The sequence below is a fragment of the Bubalus bubalis genome, chromosome 20 (genome assembly GCF_019923935.1).
Source record: "Bubalus bubalis isolate 160015118507 breed Murrah chromosome 20, NDDB_SH_1, whole genome shotgun sequence".
NCBI classification, from domain to species: domain Eukaryota; kingdom Metazoa; phylum Chordata; class Mammalia; order Artiodactyla; family Bovidae; genus Bubalus; species Bubalus bubalis.
In genome coordinates, this window is record NC_059176.1 from 44,850,313 (window position 1) to 44,873,277 (window position 22,965).

The following is a 22,965-nucleotide window of genomic DNA, read 5'->3' on the forward strand; positions in this document are numbered from 1 at the left end:
AGCCCTGTGGATCTGAGAATGGCTTGGGTGAGTCACACTCCTTTCTGGGCTCAAGAAGGGAACCAGGAAAAATGAATGCTTCCCAAGTAGACAGGTTGCTCGCTTCCTCTCCCTCGAATTCTCCCCACCCTACTGTCCTCCCTGTTTTCCTTACAACAGCTCTCTCCTGCTCTTCCTTCATGTTTTTCTTGGATGTCTCTGACCACCCCACTCCCCTTGTCGCCATTGGCTTCTCTTCCCTGGTTGTGTGCTTCCAGGGCCCTCTTTTGTAGCGTTCATCACACTTAAATAATGATTTCTTTTGTGTTAGATTCCCTGCTGCACTCTAAGTCAGCTGTGGGGAGGGATAGGGCCGCAGAATACAGTTGCCCTCGCTGTGCACTGCACAATTCAGGGACAGCATTCACATAAACTAGGTCTCAGCAGAGTTCTTCTGTCAAGGGCCAGATGGTAAATATTTTAGATCTTGAGGGCCAGAGTGTCTCTGTCAGAAGCAGGTGGACTTAGGCAATCCTAATGATTGGTTGAATGGGTGCAGCTATGTTACAGTAAACCTTTACTGATGGATGCTAAAATGGTAATTCTATATAATTTTTACTTACCATAAAATACACTTTTGATTTTTTTCAACCATTTAAAATTATAAAAGTCCTTCTAAACGTGCAGGCTGTACAAAAACAGAAATTGGGCCAGCATTCTGGATGGCAAGATTCCATGTCATAAATATGTCATTTCACCCAAAACATGCTATAAAGTTAATATAATTGCAATTGAAGTTCAGCCTAGCAGAGTGATTTTAAAGTCCATCTGAAGGAATAAATACATGTAAATCGATAATCATGTTCTGAAAAAAGAACAATGAAAGTAACATTTCCTACATTAATTCAAATATATTATAGGCTTATAAATATATTAAAAGTAACAAAAACAGCCTGACACTATTTCCAGAACAGGCCAATAGACCATCAAAGTAAAACAGAAAGTTCAGAAACAGACTTACACATGTTTGAGAATTTAGTAACAATAAAGTCAGCTTTGGCAAGCAGGGGAAACAGCTGGAGTATTGGATAAATAAAATGGGGCAGTTGGCTAACCAAACTGAGAGAAAGATTACATTTATATCTTTTATTCACAGGCTATACCAAAGTAAACTGGAGTTAAGTATTTTTACAATTACTTATTTATTTTGGCTGCACCAGGTCTTCGTTGCTGGCTGGGCTTTCTCTAGTTGTGGTGCTCAGGCTTCTCTCGTGGTGGCTTCTCTTGTTGAGGCCCCTGGGCTCTAGAGCACAGGCTCAGTAGTTGTGGCACATGGGCTTAGTTGCTCTGAAGCATGTGGAATCTTCCAGACCAAAGATCTAACCTGTGTCCCCTGCATGGCAGGCAGATTCTTAACCACTGGACCACAAAGGAAGTCCCCTAGTTAAGTATTTATATGTAAAAAATAAAATACAGATGAGTGTGTATGCAGTCTAGGAGTGCGAAAAGACATGCTCAAAACAGGAAAAAAAAAAAAAAAGAAAATGGTACACCTCACGGCAAAGTAGAAAAACTTTAAAAGACAGTAAACACAAAATCAGTGGAAAATAGCTGAGAAAAAAAAAAGTCTGCAATGTAAATGTTCCATTATACACTTAACATGAAGAGTTAGTTTAAATTGATAAAACTGAAAATAGTAAATAGGACTTGGCAGTTCTCAAAAGATGTTCAAATGGCCAATACAAAGGGAAAAGGGAGCCTTCATCAACTGTATTTTTATAGTCCCAGCTTATCATGTTCCTACTGTGCTACTCTACCAGTCCGTGCCCTGTTGGAATCTAATAGGGTGGGTTTCCTCCCTGGTGTTTCCTGCAGCCGTAGGAAACCGTTTCCTGGGAGTGGGGCCCTGAGTTTTGCTGTCAGTGCTTGGGGTCATTCATTACCTCCTGGCTCCTCAGGAACCCCCAATAGTCTTTCTACCTCCACCCTCCCCCACTTCAGTGCCCACATTCACCCCTCTGTGCACTGCCATGCACCCTGGATCCATCTCATTTGAATTTTCCAAAGGCTCTTCCCATGTGGAAAACTAAAGCTCTTCAGATGGGCACGGTGCCTGTTTATCTGTTCAATGACTAGTTCAGGGGCCATGGACAGGCAGAATTAGCCTGGTCACAGGTACATCTGTTGCAGACTCTCTGCCTGAAAACTGAAGATGACTTCAGCCATCAAATGGGGCCCCCAGTCCAGAAATCACCGTGTCACCACCCCTGGGGGCCTGTTCTCTTGGGACTTCAGGGAAATGATAGTTAATTCACGGTAATGACTGCTCCACACTCAGGAATGAGAACTCGGAATGTTTCCACTACTTTGTTGTTCAGTAGCTCGGTTGTGTCCGACTCTTTGCGACCCCCATGTACTGCAGCATGCCAGGCTTCCCTACCCTCTACTATCTCCAGGAACTTGCTCAAACTCATGTCCACTGAGTCAGTGATACCATCCAACCATCTCATCCTCTATCATCCACTTCTACTTTTGCCTTCAGTCTTCCCCAGCATTAGGATCTTTTCCAATGGTACCTGCTAAAGGCACCCCTGGCCCCAGCCTTCCCTTCTGAACGTCCTGGGGGTGTGACCAGTACAGACTTTGCTCTGCAGAGCCCAGACGCTGTGTTCTGTTCTCTTACCACCACCCCCACCTCTCAGCTCCCTCACCCCTTCTTCTCTTGCAGTCTTTCCCTCTTTTCTTTCTCTCTTCACACAGTGTGTTTTCTCTGCAGAGTGGGGGTGCTCAGGGAATTCCAAACCCATCCAGGGTCCAGGAGCCCCGTGCCTCTCAGGACTTCCGTGCACGTGAGGTCCAGGCCCCTTACTGGCCTCCTGTGCCTCGCAGCCCAGGAGCGCCCACCCAGCGCCTTCCATCCTCTGCTCTTGTCCTGAGAATGAGACCTCACAGTGGTGGGGGTTTGCCTTCAGGGTACAAACTGCTGAGAGAAGGGACAGCACCCAGTGATAGCACCCCAAGCTGGAAAACACCAGGGCCTCAGCGACCACCCAGGGCGCTGGGAGAGCCTGGGGAGGGAGCAGAGAGTGTAGCCATGGAGGGGTGGTGATACGGCAGAGAAAGACAGAGAATGTTCCAGGGAGGGGGAAGACAGGGCCCAGAGCCCCAACTCCTGGGAGCTCACTCTTCCTCTCTGGGACTCATTTTCCCTTTCCATGAGTGGAGCGCACGTTAAAAAAAAAGAATTTTTTTCGGCTGCGCCACAGGTGGGATCTAGTTCCCTGACCCAGGATTGAACCCTGTGCCTGCTTTGGAAGTATGGAATCTTAACCACTGGACCACCAGGGACAAGTCCCCATACTTTGGCATATTTGGTTCTTTTGGCTTCCCCTGTGATTCAAGGCAAGCCCAGACATGCTGAGGAGACCCCCAGGTCTTCAGAGTGTAGGAGCCAGGGGGATGAGCAGGAACAAGGAAAGAACAGGAGGAGGGGGGCCCCGCAGGATGGAGCAGAATTGGCCCGTCTCTTGGGTTCTCTGTGTTCTCACAGATTGGCTGTTCTCTGGAACCAGCCGCTTGGGGAGCAGTGGGCAGAGAAGGGGGTACGGGAGTGGGGCCACGGCAAATGTGGCTGTCTGGGGAATGCTCTGAGGCCTAATGAGACTATGTGCACCCCCAGCATTCCAGGTGATGACAAAGCAGGCACTTTAGAGACTCTGGGTTTCTGTCCTTTCCTTTTTTTTTTTTTTTCATTTTCTAACGTTTATTCCAAAAGGGGCTGGTGGAGAACTAGCATTTGCTGAGCATCACTCTGCTCCAGTAGATGCACAATACTTTCAGAAGAACCACATTTCACCTCTGTGTTTTCCATGGAAAGACCTGTGGTTCAGAGATGTTAGGCATCTTGCTCAGGGTCACACAAGTGGGAAGGGGCAAAAGGCAACAGATCGAGCCTCCATCTGTGTGGGTCTCAAGCCCTAGATCCTGTCATGTCCTCATGACATGAGGACTTTTCCTCTGAGTGGCTTTTCCTCTGAGTTCTTCAGAGCCCTAGCTTCCTCCAGGATCCCTCAGGGGCACCCCCAGCCAGCAGGGACTTGAGGGAGCTAGGGAAGCCAGCAGCCAGAGCACTACCCTTCTCGGCCAGCTTGACCAGCATTTGATTGCATGCTGAGAACAGCCCTTCTGAATTGTACACTCTGCCGTCACCATCCTGAAATACACTTTATTTTTTTGGAGACCATTTTTTTCTTAATTAATTTTTTGTTTTTTCAGCTGTGGTGGGTCTTCGTTGCTGTACACAGGCTTTCTCTAGTTGCGATGAGTGAGGGCTACTCTTCATTGAGGGTCACGGGCTTCTCATTGCAGTGGCTTCTCTTGTGCAGCACAGCTCTGTGGCATGCAGGCTTCAGTAGTTGCGACTCACGGGCTCTAGAGCACAGGCTCAGCAGTCGTGGTGCACGGGCTTAGTTGCTCCATGGCATGTGGGATCTTCCCCGACCTGGGATCCAGCCGGTGTCCCTTGCATTGCACTGGACGGCCAGGGAAACCCCATCCTGAAATTTTTAACCATTTTGTTAACAAGGGGCTCGCTTGTTTGTTTTACATTAGGCCCCACAAATTACATAGTCCATCCCACTGAACTGGTTTTCAGGTTAAGTGTCACCTGAGAGGATTTCCTTAACTTGTGGGAGGGGATGCTTGGAGGGACAGGATGTCCTGGCCTGAGCTTAACCCTGTGCTTTCTCTTGCAGCGAGACCATCATGTTTTTGCACCAGATCTTTTACCAAGGCCTGAAGGCCCGCATCTCCAGCTGGCCCACGCTGGTCCTCGGTGAGTAGCAGCCCTGGCAGGGGTCCTCTGCCCCTCCATCCCCACCCCGACCTGGGAAGTCCCTCTACAGTGGCCACCCCCTCCCCCCCCAACCCCAGCTGGCAACACTTTTGTCCTTGCAGAATGTACCACAGTGGCCCTTTAAAAACTCCCAGGAACACTCAGAGGGCTCAGAAGAGGAAAAACAAATTGGCAAAAGCTACATTTCTGGGAGGAAGTGATATATTTTTAGTTTATCTGTTTTTCCTTTTTAAAAATAAAATATATGTACCCATTTGAGAAAATTCGAGAATCCAGAAAAGAAGGAAATGGTTAAAAATATCAGCCATAGTTCTGCTTCCCAAAGATAACTACTGTAAACACTTGGGTTTGTTTCCTTCCAATTCTTTTTTCTATGCATAGATCTTGGTGGGTTTTTTTCACATTTTACATAATTGCAAACATACTGAATATAGAATTTGAATCTTACTGTGGGTTTTTTTTTTTTTTTTACTTAACATTATTGCATAAGCATTTTCTCAAGCTGAAGCATGCTTTTTGATGACTATGTAGTGCTCCAGGGCCCTGTGAATCTGCCACTGTCTATGCAGACATCTCCCCCTTCTTGGCTCTTAAAGATGCTCTGCCTTTTTGCTGTTACTAGAAACAATAGTGTCTATGTGTGAGGTGGTCTCCATATTAGAGAGCAGTTCTCTGAGATAGGTGTCCAGAGGCTGAATGGCTGAAACAAGGGCGGTGGACTCCCCGCTCTGTACCCACCGTCACATTTCTCTCCAAGTCCTCACTCCTGAGAGTGATGTATAGGAGTGCCTCTCACATCTTGTCTCTCCAACCCTGGGTAGCATCTTCCTTCCACCTAATTCAACAGGAAAAGGTAAGTGTTGTGTCACTTCTGCTGTGGAGTCAAGGGAAAAGGCTCAGGAAGGTGAAGGGACTGCTGTGAGAGGAGAGGCTCCCCTGCCCACAGGCCAGGAGTCAGTGCTATTTCTATTTTTCTCAGGTCAAAGAGACCCATTTTCTCCAAGGTCAAAAGAAGAAGCAGGTGACTCAGTGGTAAAGAACAGGCCTGCCAATGCAGGAGACACAAGAGCCATGGTTTGATCCTTGGGTCAGAAAGATCCCCTGGAAGAGGAAATGGCAACCTGCTCCTATATTCTTACCTGAAAAACTCCATGGACAGAGGAGCCTGGCAGGCTACAGCCCATAGGGTCACAAAGAGTTGGACACGACTTAACGACTGAGCAAACACACACACATACACTAGAAAGAAGAAAAAGGCTGTATTTTCTGTCCTCATAGGATTGATGAGGTGATCCACTGGATAGGTGGATGCCTTGCATGAGAGCTCCCACTTAGAGTTTGTTACAAGGAAATTTTTTCCTTTTATTGAAGTGTAGTTGACTTACAATGTTGTCTTCATTTCAGCTGTACAGCAAAGTGATTCAGTTATACCTATATATATGTTCTTTTTGTAATATTCTTTTCCATTATGGTTATTACGGGTTATTAAATATAGTTCCTCGTGCTATACACTGGATGTATGGGTGCTCAGACTCTTTGCAACCCCATGAACTGTAGCCCTCCAGGCTGCTGTGTCCATGGGATTTTCCCGAGAAGAATACTGGAGTGGGTACCCATTTCCTCTTCCAGGGGATCTTCCCTACTCAGGGATCAAACCTTAGTCTCCTGTGTCTCCTGCCTTGGCGGGCAGCTTGTTTACCACTGAGCCACCAGGGAAGCCCTGTGCTATACAGTAGGACCTTCTCATTTATCTGTTCTATATGTAAAAACTTACAAATGCTAAACCCAAGCTCCCACTCCATCCATCCCCCATCCCCCTCCCCCTTGGCAACCACAAATCTGTTCCCTAAGTCTGAGTCTGTTTCTGTTTTGTATATAAGTTCATGTCATATTTAGATTCCACATATGAGTGATATCATATGGAGTTTGTCTTTCTCTGTCTGACTTACTTCACTTAGTATAATCATCACTAGCTGCATGGTCTTTCTCTTTAATGGGGTTAGTAAGCTGATGTTTTAGAGCAATGGTCCCCAACCTTTTGGGTACCAGGGACTGATTTCATAGAAGACAGTTTTTCCACGGACCAGGACTGGGGGGATGACTTCGAGATGTTTCGAGCACAGTACGTTTATTGTGCATTTTATTTCTAATCTAACACTGCTGCTGATCTGACAGGAGGTACTGGCCGGGAGGTTGGGGGACCTCTGTTTTAAAGGCTCCATCCCATCCCACCAAGTGTTGAAGGGCAGGCTTGGGCTTTCGAGAGCTGGAAGGACAGGATGCTAGACACCCAGGAGGTTGAGACCGACGGGCCAGCAGGGGCTGCAGAGCTGGGAGGGCAAGGACAGGGGACCCACAGGTGAGGGGACAGAGACTCAGGAAAGCATGTCATGGGGTGGAAAGCCCTGGAACAAGGGAGTCGGGAAACCTGGTTCCAAGCCAGCTGCTGACTCACCCTGTGGCCTCTGACAGGTCCCAGTCACAGATGGGACACTCTGGGAGGGAGGCCCCCTGGAGGGAGGAGGGCACTGGGGGGATGTAATTACAACAGAGGCCAAGGGCAACCCCACAGGCGCTCTGGGACCCAGGTGGCCCCTCAGAGAGGTCCCCAGTCAAGGCAGGGGCCGGCCTTCACACCCCCCTCCCGTACTGTCATGGGCCCAGCTTGTGCAGGGCAGCGTCCTTCAGCGGAGAGCAGTTCCCACGCAGGGAGGACCCAGCTGACAGCCATTGGGACTGGTGACAGCCAGGGAAGAAGCACCTGTGTCCTAAAAGGTGCCCAGGGGGCACCCCACAGCACCCTCCACACCTGCTTTCTCTGGCCCTCTAGGTGTCAGACTAGATAGGGCTCCAAACCCTATGGTTCTGATGTGATTGATCCCAGTGCCTGGGGCCTCCCTGTCTCTCCTAGGAGAGGGCGGTGGGGCCAGGGTCAACTCCAAAGGCAGGGTGTTTCTCTGGGACCCCCCAGGCGGGGCTGGGGAGGCCGAGGGCCTGGGGGAGGGCGTCAGCCCCTCACCGCACATGGAGGGCGCCCCCGCTGCCCACTGAGCCCCGCCTCCTTGCAGCCGACCTGTTCGACATCCTGCTGCCCATGCTCAACATCTACCAGGAGTTCGTGCGCAACCACCAGTACAGCCTGCAGATCCTGGCGCACTGCAAGCAGAACCGCGACTTTGACAAGCTGCTCAAGCACTACGAGGCCAAGCCCGACTGCGAGGAGAGGACGCTGGAGACCTTCCTCACCTACCCCATGTTCCAGGTGCGCCGCCCCGCCTGCCGCCCTGCCAGGGCGCATGCGCACTTGGGTGGCTGGGCGGTGGGGTCAGGAGGGGTGCGACCGGCGGAGAGACAGGCCTGCGGGACAGCCCAGGGGTGGGGGTCGTCCCACCCAAGACCCTGGCTCCAAGTCTGAGATCGGAAGAGTCTGAGATCGAAAGAGTCTGAGATCGGAAGTGCAATGGAGGTCCTTGGTGCTGAGAACCCCTGTCTCTGTGGCCCCATCCCTCTCCGGGGATCTGTCTCTCCCCTGTCTCTCATTTCATCGCCACCTCTCTCCTGCCTCACCTCCCCGCCCCCACAGATCCCCAGGTACATCCTGACGCTGCACGAGCTCCTGGCACACACCCCTCATGAGCACGTGGAGCGCAACAGCCTGGACTATGCCAAGTCCAAACTGGAGGAGCTGTCCAGGTAAACCCTGCAGGGGGTCCCCACACCAGGGAACCCACATCACGGGGCAGGCCCAGGCTTGAGGGTGCCCCCACCGAGAGTTTGCTGAGACCAAATGGCCAAAACTCATGTTTCTGCTTAAGATTTCGAGGGGTGGGGACCCATAGCCTGTCCCACCTGGAGGCAAAATCCCCAGGAGCAGTCTGAGGAGTTTACGGCTCCAGTCCAGGTGGGCACTGGCGAGATGGGATGGGTGGCTTGCTGTTCCTGGCACAGGTGGGGCCCAGCAAGGGCCTGGGCAGTCAGTGGGCCCATCCCCGGGACTCGCAGACACTGTCTGCCCATTTCCTTGGTTCTCCAGTGTCAATGTGTCAATCAATGCTTGTGGCTGTAGGAGCTCCATGGGGTCCCGAGTGTTGGGCCTTCGTGTATCCCAGGCTCTGTTCAGCAGCAGGCAGTGTCTGTGGGTGGACAGACGATAGTTGGGCCATTGTCAGAAGCCGAAGCCCCATAGTCAGGGCCTCCCCTGCTCTCCGTCAGTCCCTGGGGCGCAGTCTCTGCCCAGGCAGGAGCAGAGGGACCAGGGAGGAGGGATGCCACAGCCAGGCGGTGGGGGAGGGATTCTCCATCTGTGGGGGCGGGGCGGTGTGGAGGGGAGGAGCCTCAGAGTCTAGTGTTTCCTGAAGAGGGAACCCACTAGAGTTTCTGATGGATGAGGTAAGAGGACAGAGAGAGAACCTGGGAGTCGAAAGGGAGTCTGAGCCTGAGCAGCCTGAAGGATGGCACCGCCACGATGCAAGGTGTAGAAGCTGCTGGAGGGGCAGGTTGAAGGGGTCTGCGTCACTTCATGGGAGCTTTACTGGGGGTGTGTTGGGCCTGAGATGGACGACAGCAGTGGATATGACAAGGAGAGAGAGTCTGTGTTTGAGTCTGGAGTTTAGGGAGGCGAGATGGAACAGGTCATCAGCTCAGACATGGTATTTAAAGTCACCAGCTGGGACTTCCCTGGCAGTCCAGAGATTAAGACTCTGCACTTGCACTGCAGGAGGTGTGGGTTCGATCCCTAGGCAGGGAACTAAGATCCTGCATACCACGTAGTGCAGCCAAAATTTTTTAAAAAAAATCATAAGATTGATGAGATCACCAAGGGAGTGAGTTTAAGCAGGAATGAGGTATGAACCAAAGGCTGAGCCCTGGGGCATCCACCAGTGGAGGCCAAGAGATGAGGAAGGGCCTTATGGTCAGAGACTGGATGGGTCTGCAGGGGGTGGGGCTCAACCACCAGCCCCGCTGGAGCCCCGCCCACCACCCAGAGCCCTAAACAGCTTCCCAAGTTCAACAAGTGGAACTTGTTGGGCAGCTGGGCAGAGGGAGGACCAATCTGGACTCGGGCAGGGCACAGACCCCACAGTGAAGAATACGGGAGAAGGTGTAAGCAGGACGTGACTGCAGACTAACAGAACCGTTGTGGGGTGTGGACCCCAGTTCTCTCGGGCCCCAGGGAGTCAGTACAGTGTACTCTTCCCCGGGGAGAAGATGTGGACTCCCACTGTGAGTTCCTGGACCCTGTGGGATGCCCTGTCCCAGTGCAGGCAGGGGTACAGGAGGCAAGTGGGTGCCAGGGAACTTGGCCCAAGACCCCAGTCCCCTCTCCCCCCTGGTGCTGGGTGTACTGACTGCTCTTCCTTTGTCCCCCCGCCCATCACCTGCACCTGGTCCTGAGCCCAGCCTGAGAAGCACAGAAGAGGGTTTTCACATGTGATAGCAGCCCTTTCATCCTCCTCCCACCTTCCCTGGGGCCTGAGGAAAGCTGCAGCCTGACTAGAAGCCAGAAGATAACCAGCCCCTCCCTCGCCAGCCTCAGAGCCCTGCACCCCTCACCTCTGGGGGCCTTTGTCCCACTTCCTCTCCTGAACTCCTCACTCCTAGGCTCCAGGATAACCCAGCTCATCACTTCCAGTTCCCCCAGGAGCCTCAGGCCCTGGAAACCCCAGGCCGCCTTCCCAGAGTCGCCCCCAGCTTCCCTAACCTAGGCTCCCCATCACAGACTGCAGCCTGGGTCTGCTGTTTACCCTGAGCCGCTGCAGTTTATACACGTCTAACAGCCATCCCCAGGTGGCTCAGGGGTAAAGAGCCCACCTGCCAGGGGCAGAGACGTAGGAGACCCGAGTTCGATCCCTGGGTCTGGAAGACCCCTTGAAGGAGAAAATGGCAACCCCCTCCAGTATTCTTGCCTGGAGAATCTCATGGACACAGGAGGCTGGCTGGCTATAGCTCACAGGGTCCCAAAGAGTCAGACATGACTTGGCGACTAAACAACAAAGATTTTTTTTTTTTTTTACATGGAGCATTTTTTAAAGTCTGTATTGAATTTGTTACACTATTGCTTCTGTTTTATGTTCGGGTTTTTTATGCTGAGTTTGACGGCACCTGGGATCTTAGCTCCCTGACCAGGGATCAAACCTGCATTTCCTGAATTGGATTGTGAAGTTTCAGCCACAGGACCGCCAGGGAGTCCACCCCCTCATTTTGAGCACCTCTAGCCTCTTCAGCCAATCCCTCACTCTCTGCAAGAGAGAGGGTTATGATTGCCTTGGGCTGCTTCCAAAAGTGAAATACTTCTGAAGGCTGGAGGAAGGATGGCTACTTCCATCCACAGAACTACCTGAAAGGTCCCTCCCTGGCCCGTGCCCATGTGTTTTCCTGAAGAAGGCTAAGGCCTGGAAAGAGAAGAGCGTTCCTGGGAAGGTGGGGGTGGGATGGGTAGAAAACCAAAGCTTCTAAAGCAGAGACCTCATCTCGATGCCCCAGTCTGATAGCCGGCAAAAATGACAAGTTATCATGTATCACCTTTTTTTTTACAATAACATTTTGCAGTGATAAGGGCAATGGTCACCACCTTTTATTCAAGCACCTGTCACTGCATGAGGTCAGCCCATGCAATACATTATTTTCCATCCTCACCCCAACAGTTACAAATGGGAAGCTAAGTATTTGAGGGGTTGAGTAATGTGTTTAGCATCAATCACACTGATTCCCCTGTTCACAGCTCCAGCTCCACCCATGTTATCTCTTATTGTTACGGGGTTTGAATTGCATCATGTCTACGAGAGAACTCTGTTAACCACTGAATACTCATCAGCTCTCTGAGTGGTATCTTACTTGTGGAATTTCAGGCATCAACAAAGAGGAGGCTTTGTGCTTTCCTTAGAATAGGTGGGGTACTTTTTCCAGACCTCCTTCTAAAATATATATATATATATTCACTACTTTCCTAAGACTCCTGGAAACACATGGTCTTAGCAAAGTTGTTAACTCACTCCTACCTTTTCCCACCAATGCTATTTTTAAAAAGCAGTTAAGTACTGCCACCTTGTGGAGAGGAGCAGTGTTGCAGCAGTCAGAACCAGAACAGAAAGTTGCAAGTGTTCTTAGATGAAGGGGCAAACTGTGTCTTGCTTAAACCTCCTAGTCGTGCTGGAGCCTATAGAAATAAACTGCAGTCAGTCTTTCCTTGAGCCAACTGGATTGCCAAGTTGGCAATCCAAAAATAAGGCATTCTGGAACCCAAACATTAAGGAAACCACTATATAAAGAGTGTGCAAGGAGGGAGAAGGAGGTGTGACAAATTGAGATAGTAGCATTGACATATACACACTAGCACATGTAAAATAGCTAGTGGGAAGCTGCTGCATAGCACAGGAGCTTAGCTCAGTGCTCTGTGATAATCTGTAGGGTGGGTTGGGGCAGTGGGAGGGAGGATCTAGAGGGAAGGGACATATATGTATGTGTATAGCTGATTCATCCGAATATTACTACTGGAAAAACCATAGCTTTGCCTATACAGACCTTTGTCAGCAAAGTGATGTCTTTGCTTTTTCATACGCTGTTTAGGTTGGCCATAGCTTTCCTTACAAGGAGCAAGTGTCTTTTAATTTCATGGCTGCAGTCACTGTCTGCAGTGATTTTGGAGCACAAAAAAATAGTCTGTCACTGTTTCCACATTCTCCCCCTTCTATTTGGCATGACTCATTGGAAAAGACCCTGATGCTGAAAAGATTGAGGGCAGGAGAAGAAGGGGGCAACAGAGGATGAGACAGTTGGATGGCATCATCAACTTGATGAACATGAGTTTGAGCAAACTCTGGGAGATAGAGGAGGACAGGGAAGCCTGGTGTTCTGCAGTCCATGGGGTCACAAAGAGTCACATACAACTGAGTGACTGAACAACAACAACAAATAGCTGATTCAGATTATTATATCACTAAAGCGACCGTCGGAGAAGGCAATGGCAACCCACTCCAGTACTCTTGCCTGGAAAATCCCACAGGCAGAGGAGCCTGGTAGGCTGCAGTCCATGGGGTCGTGAAGAGTCGGACACGACTGAGCGACTTCACTTTCACTTTTCACTTTCATGCATTGGAGAAGGAAATGGCAACCCACTCCAGTGTTCTTGCCTGGAGCATCCCAGAGACGGGGGAGCCTGGTGGGCTGCCGCCTATGGAGTTGCACAGAGTCGGACACGACTGAAGCGACTTAGCAGCAGCAAAGCGACCGTACTCCAATTTCAAATTTTAATTAATCTTTTTAAAAGAACATGCAGAGGGGAGAAACAAGCACATTTCCCCGAGGCAGGAAAGAGCTTGGTTTGTTCTCTGGATGGAAATGAGACCAGTGGTGGGGTAAGAGGCAAGCAATGAAGAAAGGATGTCTGCTATACGCCCATCTTCCTCCCAGCTCTGCTGTCTCTCCTCCATGTGGGTCAGACCATCTTCTCAGCCTCCCAGAGCTGTCGGAGAATTAGACAGCCTGCGCCTGTAAAGTGCACACACACAGCGGGCTCTCCGTGTGAGTAGGCTCTCTCACCTTTGGTGATCACAGATGCTACCCGAGAATCCAGGCTGTCTTCCCAGGTCTAGCCAGAGACCCAGCATTGCATCTTCCCTGGGAGGTGGGGGCCGCTGGTCTCTGACTGTTCATCCTCACAGGATAATGCACGATGAAGTCAGTGAGACCGAGAACATCCGGAAAAACCTGGCCATTGAACGCATGATCATTGAAGGCTGTGAGATCCTCCTGGACACCAGCCAGACCTTTGTGAGACAAGGTATGGCCTCTGTACCCTGCATCCCCCATCCATCCCCGGCCAGGTGGGCCCCGGAAGCGGGAGGCAGGCCACACTCGGGAACACCATCAGTTGGCTCAGCTGCCACGTGCTAAAGCCTGCCTGCATGACTGCGGCATGTTCCGGGCCTGCCGGGGGAAATGTGACAGCTATATGTAGACGGCGGTGTCTATACATATAGATGCTGATATTGTCAGTTTTCACAGTTTCCTTGTCTCCAGATGTAAACACAATTCTTCCCAGATGGCCTTGGTTTGTCTACTGTATACCATCGTAAACACCGACATGTCCTTTGAGGGAGAGAATACAGGGTGGAGCATGAGGCCAGGCTCTGACTGGCCCCGTGAGTCACAAGCAGTTGCAGTGTCGAGGTGGCGTTGGCGAGGGTCAGTCCCTCTGTCCTGTGCTTGGCCTCCTTGGCCTCTTGGGGAGGCCGTGATCACAGTGGTTCTGGGTGCGGTCCCCTTACTCTTAGGCTTCAGCTGACCTTGGGGACACTGTTGAGAGGCTCAGCCCTATTGAGAAGGGTGGGTGAAGCGCTCTGGGGCCCAAGGGACTGACTTCCAACTTGGGGATGTTAGAGCCACAATGCCTTTAAGGTCAGCTGGTTCAGATTCGACGGCCTGTGGGAAATTCAGTGTCTGCTCTCGTGCCCCAGAGGTGATGCCTCAAGATGGGCCTCAGCCTTCCTTCCATCTTGGCCTGGAGGTTTCTGACTACATGAAAGGCTGGCCTGAGCAGCTGTCACTGGTCCCCGCTGCTCTTGGCCTGAACTCCCTCTACTGGGAGCTTGTTCTGAGCCCCTGTGTCCTTCCCCTGGGTCCACCCCGGGACCTGCTGACCCCAGAGCCAGCCTAGCCTGTGACCCACTCCCCTGAGCTGTGCTGTGCACAAACTGAGGGGCTAGGCTGGACCTGGAGATCAGACAGGGAGCCCAACAAGCCCTTTCTCATTTATTCTGTCTCACAACCCCCATGGATGTCTGCCCTATTCATGCCAGTCCAGCTCAGGTCTCCAGGGATGCCCAGAGAATCTGCCCCTCCCTCCAGAGCTGAATGTGCAAGGGTAAGGGGCTCAGGATACAGGGAAGGGGGTCCGTGCAGTGATGAATGTGGGCAGGAGGCAGAGTGGTGGCCCAGAGCGGGACTAGGGGGAATCAGGGAGGGCTTCCCGGGGAAGTGGCATTGGACTCTGCAGCAGAACACGCTGTGATCAATTGGTCATGTCTACAGTGGCTGCATGTGGCAGCAGGGGCTTAGTGTGTCTTATCAATCTCTCTAGGCCACAGCCAGCTCCCCACTTCTTCAGTCTCCTGCCACCCCCAGGCCCCAGCCTAGTCCTGCATTCTCACCCTAGGGGCCATGTCCTTCAGGGTTCCTTTGCTTTCTAAGGCCCTGGCCCTGGCTGGGTGGGTCAAAGTTCTGGCATGGAGTTTCTCTCGTTATTACCCGCCCCCCGGAACCCCACCATGTGGCCCCAAGGAGGGGCTGGAGGGGTTGTCTGAGTCACCTGTCTGCTACCAGGAGCCAGGGTCACCTTGTCCCACTGCCATGGCCACTGGCATCGCCACCCACATGCAGCTTCAAAGCTGGCTCAGAGGCATAGGTTGTCCTGGGAGATGGACTCAGGGTCTCTCCTCCATCCACAGGGTCCCTCATCCAGGTGCCCATGTCCGAGAAGGGCAAGATCACCAGGGGGCGCCTGGGGTCCCTTTCCCTGAAGAAGGAGGGCGAGAGGCAGTGCTTCCTGTTTTCTAAGCACCTGATCATCTGCACCAGAGGCTCTGGTGGAAAGCTTCACCTGACTAAGGTAAGGATGGCCAGGGCTGGGGAGCTGCTGGGGCTGGAGATCAGACACTACACTGACCTGGGGGTCCTGACCGACCCCAACCAGGGCCCAGACAGTGGGCAGGGATGTCAGACACGCTCGAATGTACACACACACACACGCTGACTGGTCCAACTGGAAGCTTGGAATGAGCGAACCATTCATGGGTTTTCTACTGTAGAAGTCATGGGAAATGGGAAAGTGAGTTCGAAGATGCCCAAAGGCGCCCCCACAGCTGGGAGCTGGGACAGAGGAGCCAGAGGGTTCAGAGAAGCTCTTTCTTAAATTTTTATTTATTTATTTTTAATTTCTTTATTTTTGGCTGTGCTGGGTCTTTGTTGTTGAGAATGGGCTTTTCTTAGTTTTGGCAAGTGGGGGCTGCTCTCTGGTTGCAGTGCCTGGCCTTCTCATTGCAGTGGCTTCTCTTGCTGCAGAGCACAGACTCCAGGGCCCGCAGGCTTCAGTAATTGCAGCATATGGGCTCTGCAGTTGTGAGTCCTGGGGTCTAAAGCACAGGCTTAGTAGCTGTGGTGCACGGGCTTTGTTGCTCCGAAGCATGTACGATCTTCCTGGACCAGGGATTGGACCCATGTCTCCTTCATTGGCAGGCAGGATTCTTTACCACTGGACTACCAGGAAAGTCCCCAGATAAGCCCTTAAAAGTCCTGTGGGTGTATGTGAGGGGCCAGTGGAGGATGGTCACATCTGGCTGAGGCAGAGCAGCACCCAGAGCCTTTTTCTCATTTCCAACCAAAAAGGAGTTCAGACAGCATCCGTTCCTAACGCCTTTGGGCACTCACCACCCCCCCAGCACCCCAGGCAGAAGCTACCACTCCCCAACATGGCACATGGCTTATCCCTCTGCTGAGAGCTCAGGATTTGATCCCACTCCTGTCTCTTACACTGTGTGAGCCGGGACACTTCCCACGCTGGTCCGCACCTCACTTTCTCATCTGCTTTGAAATAAAGGTGGCTGTCCTCACCAGAGGCATGCACAGATGCAGGGAGGTGCCCATAGACCTGCTCTGAGAGCTGTGATGCCCCTGCCTCTGTAGCGACAGCCTCCCCAAACTGTGTTCATCCCCATGAAGGCTCGCTTCAGCAGATTTCAAGTCTGAACATGCTGTGGCCTGGAGAGGGCCAGAAGGAGCCCTTAATTAAAGTAGAACATCAGGGAAACCATTCTTCCAGACCCTGGACGCCTAGCCCATAGCCTCCTGCAGCGCTAATAGATCAAGCAATGGCTTCGGGGAACCTACTGCTTATGTTAACATGTCGACAAATTAGTTGGTCGGCTGCACAGGGGGAAATTAATTTACAAACATGGAATACTCCAGTTTCAACCAAATTGTGTGTCAAGGAAAGCATTCATTATTTATTAGCTCTGGAGTTTCTTTTAGGAAGATCTCTGTCCAGACTGGAGGAATGGTTCCTCTAGCAGGTGGGAGTCAGTAGGGGTGGTTTGGATCGGAGACTTGAAGGCAGCTTTTCAATCTGAAAGCGCATGCCTTTGTGTTTGTTCATTTTATCTTATTTTGGTTTGGGGAGTTGTTTATTTGTTTGAGTTTTAAAAGTCTCTTAGCATACTGGTAAAGGTGGAATCTGAGCACTACTCAAATTCTAGCCCTGCTACTTACCTGTGAGTGACCTTACTAAGCCCCAGTTTGCATGCATACTCAGTCACTAATGTCTAATTCTTTGCAACCCCATGGACTGCAGCATACCAGGCTTCCCTGTCCTTCACTATCTCCTAGAGTTTGCTCAAACTCCTGTCCATTGAGTTGGTGATGCCATCCAACCATCTCATCCTCTGTTGCCCCCTTCGCCTCCTGCCCTCAGTCTTTCCCAACATCGGGGTCTTTTCCAATGAGTTGGCTCTTCGCATCAGGTGGCCAAAATATTGAAACTTCAGCTTCAGCATATGTCCTTCCAACGAATAGTCAGAGTTGATTTCCTTTAGGATTAACTTGTTTGATCTCCTTGCTGTCCAAGGGACTCTCAAGAGTCTTCTCCAGCACCACAGTTTGAAAGCATCAGTTCTTTGGCTCTCAGCCTTCTTCCTGTCCAACTCTCACATCCCTGCATGACTACTGGAAAAACCATAGTTTTGACAAGTTGGGCCTTTGTTAGCCTAGGATGAGGGATTTCAAACTTCTGCAGACTTGGGGATACCAGGTCATACCTCGGAGCTGCTGTGAGACAAGAAGCAAACATGCGAGCTCTCCATCCCCAGCCCAACCTTTAGCCTTCTTCAGGGACGGCATCTCTGAGCCAGTCCCAACTGAGCTACTTCATTGGGCTTCTTTTTAATATTTAATTTTCTTTTAAGATTTTTTTTAATGTGGACCATTTTTTAAAATCTTTACTGAATTCGTTACAGTATTGCTTCTGTTGTGTGCTAAGTCACTTCAGTTATGTCCGACTGTTTATGACCCCATGAACTGTAGCGTGCCAGGTTCCTCTGTTCGTGGGGATTCTCCAGGCAAGAATACTGGAGTGGGTTGCCACTTCCTTCTCCAAGGGATCTTCCCAACCCAGGGTTTGAACCTGGGTCTCTTACGTCTCCTGCATTGGCAGGCGGGTTCTTTACCACTAGCGCCACCTGTGTTTTGGTTTTTTGGCCAAGAGACATGTGGGATCTTAGCTCTCCAACCAGGGATTGAACCATACCCCTTGCATTCGAAGGTGAAGTCTTAACCACTGGACCACCAGAGAAGTCCCTAGGCTCCTTATATGAAGATAAAATTCTTCAACTTAAAAACCAGAATACCCACTTGGCTATGATGTGCACATACACGTGCGTGGCTGTCACTTTTAGAGTCCCTCCTCGCACTGACATTCTGGAACTCTGAACCTAGAGCATCTCCCCCCCAGTTCAAGGTAGCCCCACTCTTTTTCAGAACGGAGTCATATCCCTCATTGACTGCACCTTGCTGGAGGAGCCGGAGAGCACGGAGGAAGAAGGTGAGTGCGAGGCCGCCTGCAGGCCAGTGTGCCCTCACACAAATCACACACTCTCACCCCGAGAGCTGGAGCCCAGGCTTTGGGAGGAGAGGAGGGTGCTGAAGTTCGGAGGTCATTGTCCTGGATCTGGAGGGGCCAGTCTGAGTCTTTAGAGAAGGAGCTCCCTGGCCCAGTGGGTGACCACCTCCACCCCCTTCCTGGTTCCTTCCAAGCTCCTTGGGTCCCTGGACTCGGTGCCCTTGGGTTTGGGGTCCCGCAGGTCAGAGAGCACCCCTCATTAATGCATCCATATGCTGCATGAACCGTTGCTCACTGGACAGCCAGGAAGATGCCAGGGATGTTCCAGGCCCAGCTCTGTCCTCCAGTGCAAACAGGTGGGGTATTCAGGGACACACGTGCTCCCACCAGAGGGAGCGTAGGGGACCATCCCCTGCAGTGAGGCTGGACAGACCAGGACCCAGGACGGGAAACAAGACTCAGGGAGAAGGGAGCCTGTGAGGGGGACCTCAGCACACCAGAAGGGCCAGGTACGGGGGGCCCAAGTGCCTGGAAAGCCTTGGCATGGGGCTGTCTGTGGATTTCTGTCTCCTGGAGAATCAGAATTGGGGGATGGACCTGTTATTTAGGGTTAAGGGGTGGGGTCACTGCTTTCTCTCAATTGGACCCAAGTTGCTCCTCGTCTCCCTGCTTCATGACTCCCCAACGAGGCTCCGGATCCCTGCCCTGGGGGTACACCAGCTGGATGGGCCATCTCTGCCCTTCTCTAGATCGGGGCTCCATGGTGGGGGCTGTGTCTGAGGACCTCAGATTCTAGTCCCCGCTTGGTCTCGGCTCAGGGTTTGCTGAGAGCTGGGAGCCTCATCCACACACATACACACGCACGCCCTGGTCAGCCCCATGGAGCTGAGCTCTGCACCCTTCATGACCCTCCACCCAGGGGAGCCAAGCAGCCCCGCAAGGCAAGAATAAACCTGTAGCAGTTCACCCGAGGCTCTTACCAGCATGATCGTCTTCAGTCTTGGCCATAGCCGGTCCAGACCTCAGTGGAAATATCAGTCCCCAAGTCCAGGAAAGGTAGAGACACAGCCCCAAGCACCCCCACTTGACATGCAGACACCCCACTTCCGAGCAGCTGAAACCATCGCACCTCCGGGTCACCACACAAATGGCAAGTAGAGCCCAGAGCTGTAGCAGGCCCTCCGCAACACTCAGACCAGTGAATGCGGAGGCATTGGAAGGAGTCCCTGAACTATGATCTTAGTCTTTCCAAATAAAGAGAGCTCAAGGAGCCCTACAGGTTAAGAGCAGAAATAAAAATACCCAGGATTTACTTTGGCTTTGGGGACCTCTCAGCTGAGATAAATGCCCAGCCCAGTCCCTAACAACTCAAGATCTAAGGTTCTCCACCTGGCCCCTGGATCACCTTGGCAGAGCAGAAAGTGAAGTGAAGTGAAAATCACTCAGTCATGTCCAACTCTTTGCGACCCCATGGACTATACAGTCCATGGAATTCTCCAGGCCAGAATACTGGAGTGGGTAGCCTTTCCCTTCTCCAGGGGATCTTCCTAACCCAGGGATGGAACCCAGGTCTCCCGCTTTGCAGACAGATTCTTTACCAGCTGAGCCACAAGGGAAGCCCAGGATGCACAGCAGAAGGGCCTGGCTTAACCCCTGCCCAGCACGGGGGTGGGAATGTCTTACGAAAATCCTCCCTAGGGACCTCAGCCCCTCACTGGGGTTAGGAGAGCAGAGTCAACTGGGGAATCCTAAAAGCTATTCCGACACGGAATCAGAGCTGTCCCTATGTGGCTGGAAGCTACTCTGTACTCTAGGCCTCAGTCTTACCATATTTGAAATGGGGATTCCTCACCTTCAAAAAGAACAAAAAGTTCTGACTTAGAATATGAACTTACGGTTTCTGGGAGGAACAGGATTGTTAGGGACTTTGGGAAGGTTTTGTACACACTGTTATATTTAAAATGAATAACCAACAAGGACTTCCTGTATAGCACAAGGAACTCTGCTTAATTTATGTGGCAGCCTGGATGGGAGGGGAGTTTGAGGGAGAATGGATATGTATATATGGATGGCTGAGTCCCTTTGCTATTCACCTGAAACTACCACAATATTGTTCATCGGCTATACTCCAATACAAAATAAAAAGCTTGAAGTTTGGGAAAAAATTAAAATACACCAAGGCATGAATCCAGAAAAGACAAAAATATAGTTCTGAAGCTAGCAAGAGGCCCGATGCCCTAGCGATGCCATGCCTTCACCACCAGGTGAGGCAGGCATCATGCAGTTGTTTTCCAACTCAAAAAAGACCCGCACTCATCCTGCTAACTCCGTGTTTTGCAACTGGAAGCCAAAGGGTCCGGCCAAGATGTAGACCACTTGGATTTCAAGATTGGGGTGGAGCCAAAGGATTCACCACCCTTCACGGTCATCCTCGTGGCCTCGTCCAGACAGGAGAAGGCGGCATGGACTAGTGACATCAGCCAGGTGAGCGGTATCACCTCTCCCTGAGGGCAGGTAGTCCCCTTCTTTCATGCCTGCGCTGTTTGGAGGAAGGGGCAGCTGCAGGGTCCTAATGGGAAAGACAGGTATCAACAGGGACAGCCCCATCCAAGGCTGAGCCCCGCTAGCTGTCTTCTCCCCAGAGGCACCTAGGCCTCCTGTCGGTGAGGGGGCCCCTTGCATCCAGAACATCCAGAGGGCAGGTTTGAGACCCCAGGTTCCTGGGCTCCCTGTGGTCCCCTGCATTTATTACTTTCACATCTCTGGTACGAGGCCTGGAACCTACACATTAGCCCTGCAGTGGACAGAGGACAGAGGAGGCTGGAGGCCCCACTGAGCTGGCCTTCAGGGAGAGAGAACCCAGATCACTGTGATCTGATCCTATCCTTGATGTTGGACCTCAGAGGTCACCCCGAGAATGGCCAGAGTGAGACACTTTCACTTTCACAAACACCCCGGGGGAGTGGGTGTAGAAATCATTATACCCATTTTGTAGATAGGAAGACTAAGGCCCAAGTAGGTCAAGTAAAGTCCCAAAAGGTCACTGAGCTGGGGACTTGACTTCTGGCCAGAATCCACAGGATGCTCTGTGTTGACCTTGCCCTTGCCTGGATGGTGCCCTTCGACCCTGTGTCAGGTGGGGGCATGTGAACCCTCACTGAGCAGAGCCCCTGCCAGGCCTGGGTCTCAGCACAGAGACTGAGGCTCTGACCGGGAGTCCTCTCTCTGACTCCAGTGTGTGGATAACATCCGGTGCAACGGGCTGATGATGAACGCCTTTGAGGAGAACTCCAAGGTCACGGTGCCACAGATGATCAAGTAAGTGCCCAAGCCCCACGTGGTCTGGGCCGAGCTCCAGAGACCGAAGGTCACACGGTGACCTCAGGGGGCTCGGGAGATGCTGAGTGGCACCTCTGGGGTGCTCTAGGCATGTATTTGTTCTGAGTTTACATCTATTTGGTTGATGGCTTTGGTCTAGTTTTTGTAGTTGTTTTTGTCTTGAAAATGTGTATTTTTGTATTGTTCAGTCATCTGACTCTTTGCAACCCTTATGGACCGCAGCACACCAGGCTTCCCTGTCCTTCACCATCTCCCCAAGTTTGCTAAAACTCATGTTGGCAATGCCATCCAACTATCTGATCCTCTGTCACCCTCTTCTCCTCCTGCCTTCAATCCTTCCCAGCATCAGGGTCTTTTCTAATGAGTCGGTTCTTCACATCACTTGGCCAAAGTATTGCAGCTTCAGCATCAGTCCTTCCAATGAATATTTAGGGTTGATTTCCTTTCTGATTGACTGGTTTGATCTCCTTGCAGTCCAAGGGACTCTCAAGAGTCTTCTCTAGCACCACAGTTCAAAAATATGAATTCTTTCGTACTCAGCCTTCTTTATAGTCCAACTCTCACATTCAATTAGGCTGTTAGAAATAGAATATCAGGAATTACACTTTATGTATTCTTTTTTTGTTTTTTTAGGAGATGGCTTTTTTCTTTAATTATTTTTTGTTTATTTGGCTGCACCGGGTCTTACTTGTGGCATGTGGAATTTAGTTCCCTGATTAGGGATTGAACCCAGGCCCCCTGCATTGGAAGTGAAGAGTCTTAGCCACAGGACCACGAAGGAAGTCCTTATTTTTTTGTCATTTTAATTTTTCCCCCAAACTTCTTTATTTTTTAATTGAAGGAAAATTGCTTCACAATATTGTGTTGGCTTCTGCCATACATCAAGTTCCCTATTTTTTAAATGGCTATTTTTTCTTTGGTTTGAGCACCCCAGGGAGGAGGGACGAGGGGGTGTCCTCCTGCTGAACTCGGCTTCCTGAGCCCCGCTGGGCAGTGCAGCCCTGACCTGCACCAGGCCTGCTTATCCTCCAGCGTCCGCTCACCTGACCCCCGCATGGCTCGCCCCACCACGGGTGGCCTGCTGGCCCTCTCACCTCCATCTGAACCTCTGAATCCCCAGCCTGCTCTGTCCATCTTACAGACACCAGGAGCCAGCTGACCCACCCCGGGGACATTGTCCTGCCCA

At 51.3% G+C, this 22,965-nt stretch overlaps 1 protein-coding gene across 6 annotated transcripts in view; it reads left to right on the forward strand.

Moving 5' to 3' along the window:
* The window catches only part of RASGRF1 (Ras protein specific guanine nucleotide releasing factor 1), a 102,557-nt gene that overhangs the window by 40,804 nt on the left and 38,788 nt on the right, over positions 1–22,965 (forward strand). For all 6 annotated transcript variants that reach the window (XM_044932837.2, XM_044932838.2, XM_025271093.3 and 3 more), the window contains exons 6-13: positions 4,734–4,813; positions 7,903–8,096; positions 8,418–8,527; positions 13,495–13,613; positions 15,280–15,440; positions 18,359–18,422; positions 20,788–20,924; positions 21,676–21,758. In XM_044932837.2, the coding sequence (XP_044788772.1) occupies positions 4,734–4,813; positions 7,903–8,096; positions 8,418–8,527; positions 13,495–13,613; positions 15,280–15,440; positions 18,359–18,422; positions 20,788–20,924; positions 21,676–21,758 (948 nt within the window). The remainder of the gene's footprint in view (positions 1–4,733; positions 4,814–7,902; positions 8,097–8,417; positions 8,528–13,494; positions 13,614–15,279; positions 15,441–18,358; positions 18,423–20,787; positions 20,925–21,675; positions 21,759–22,965) is intronic.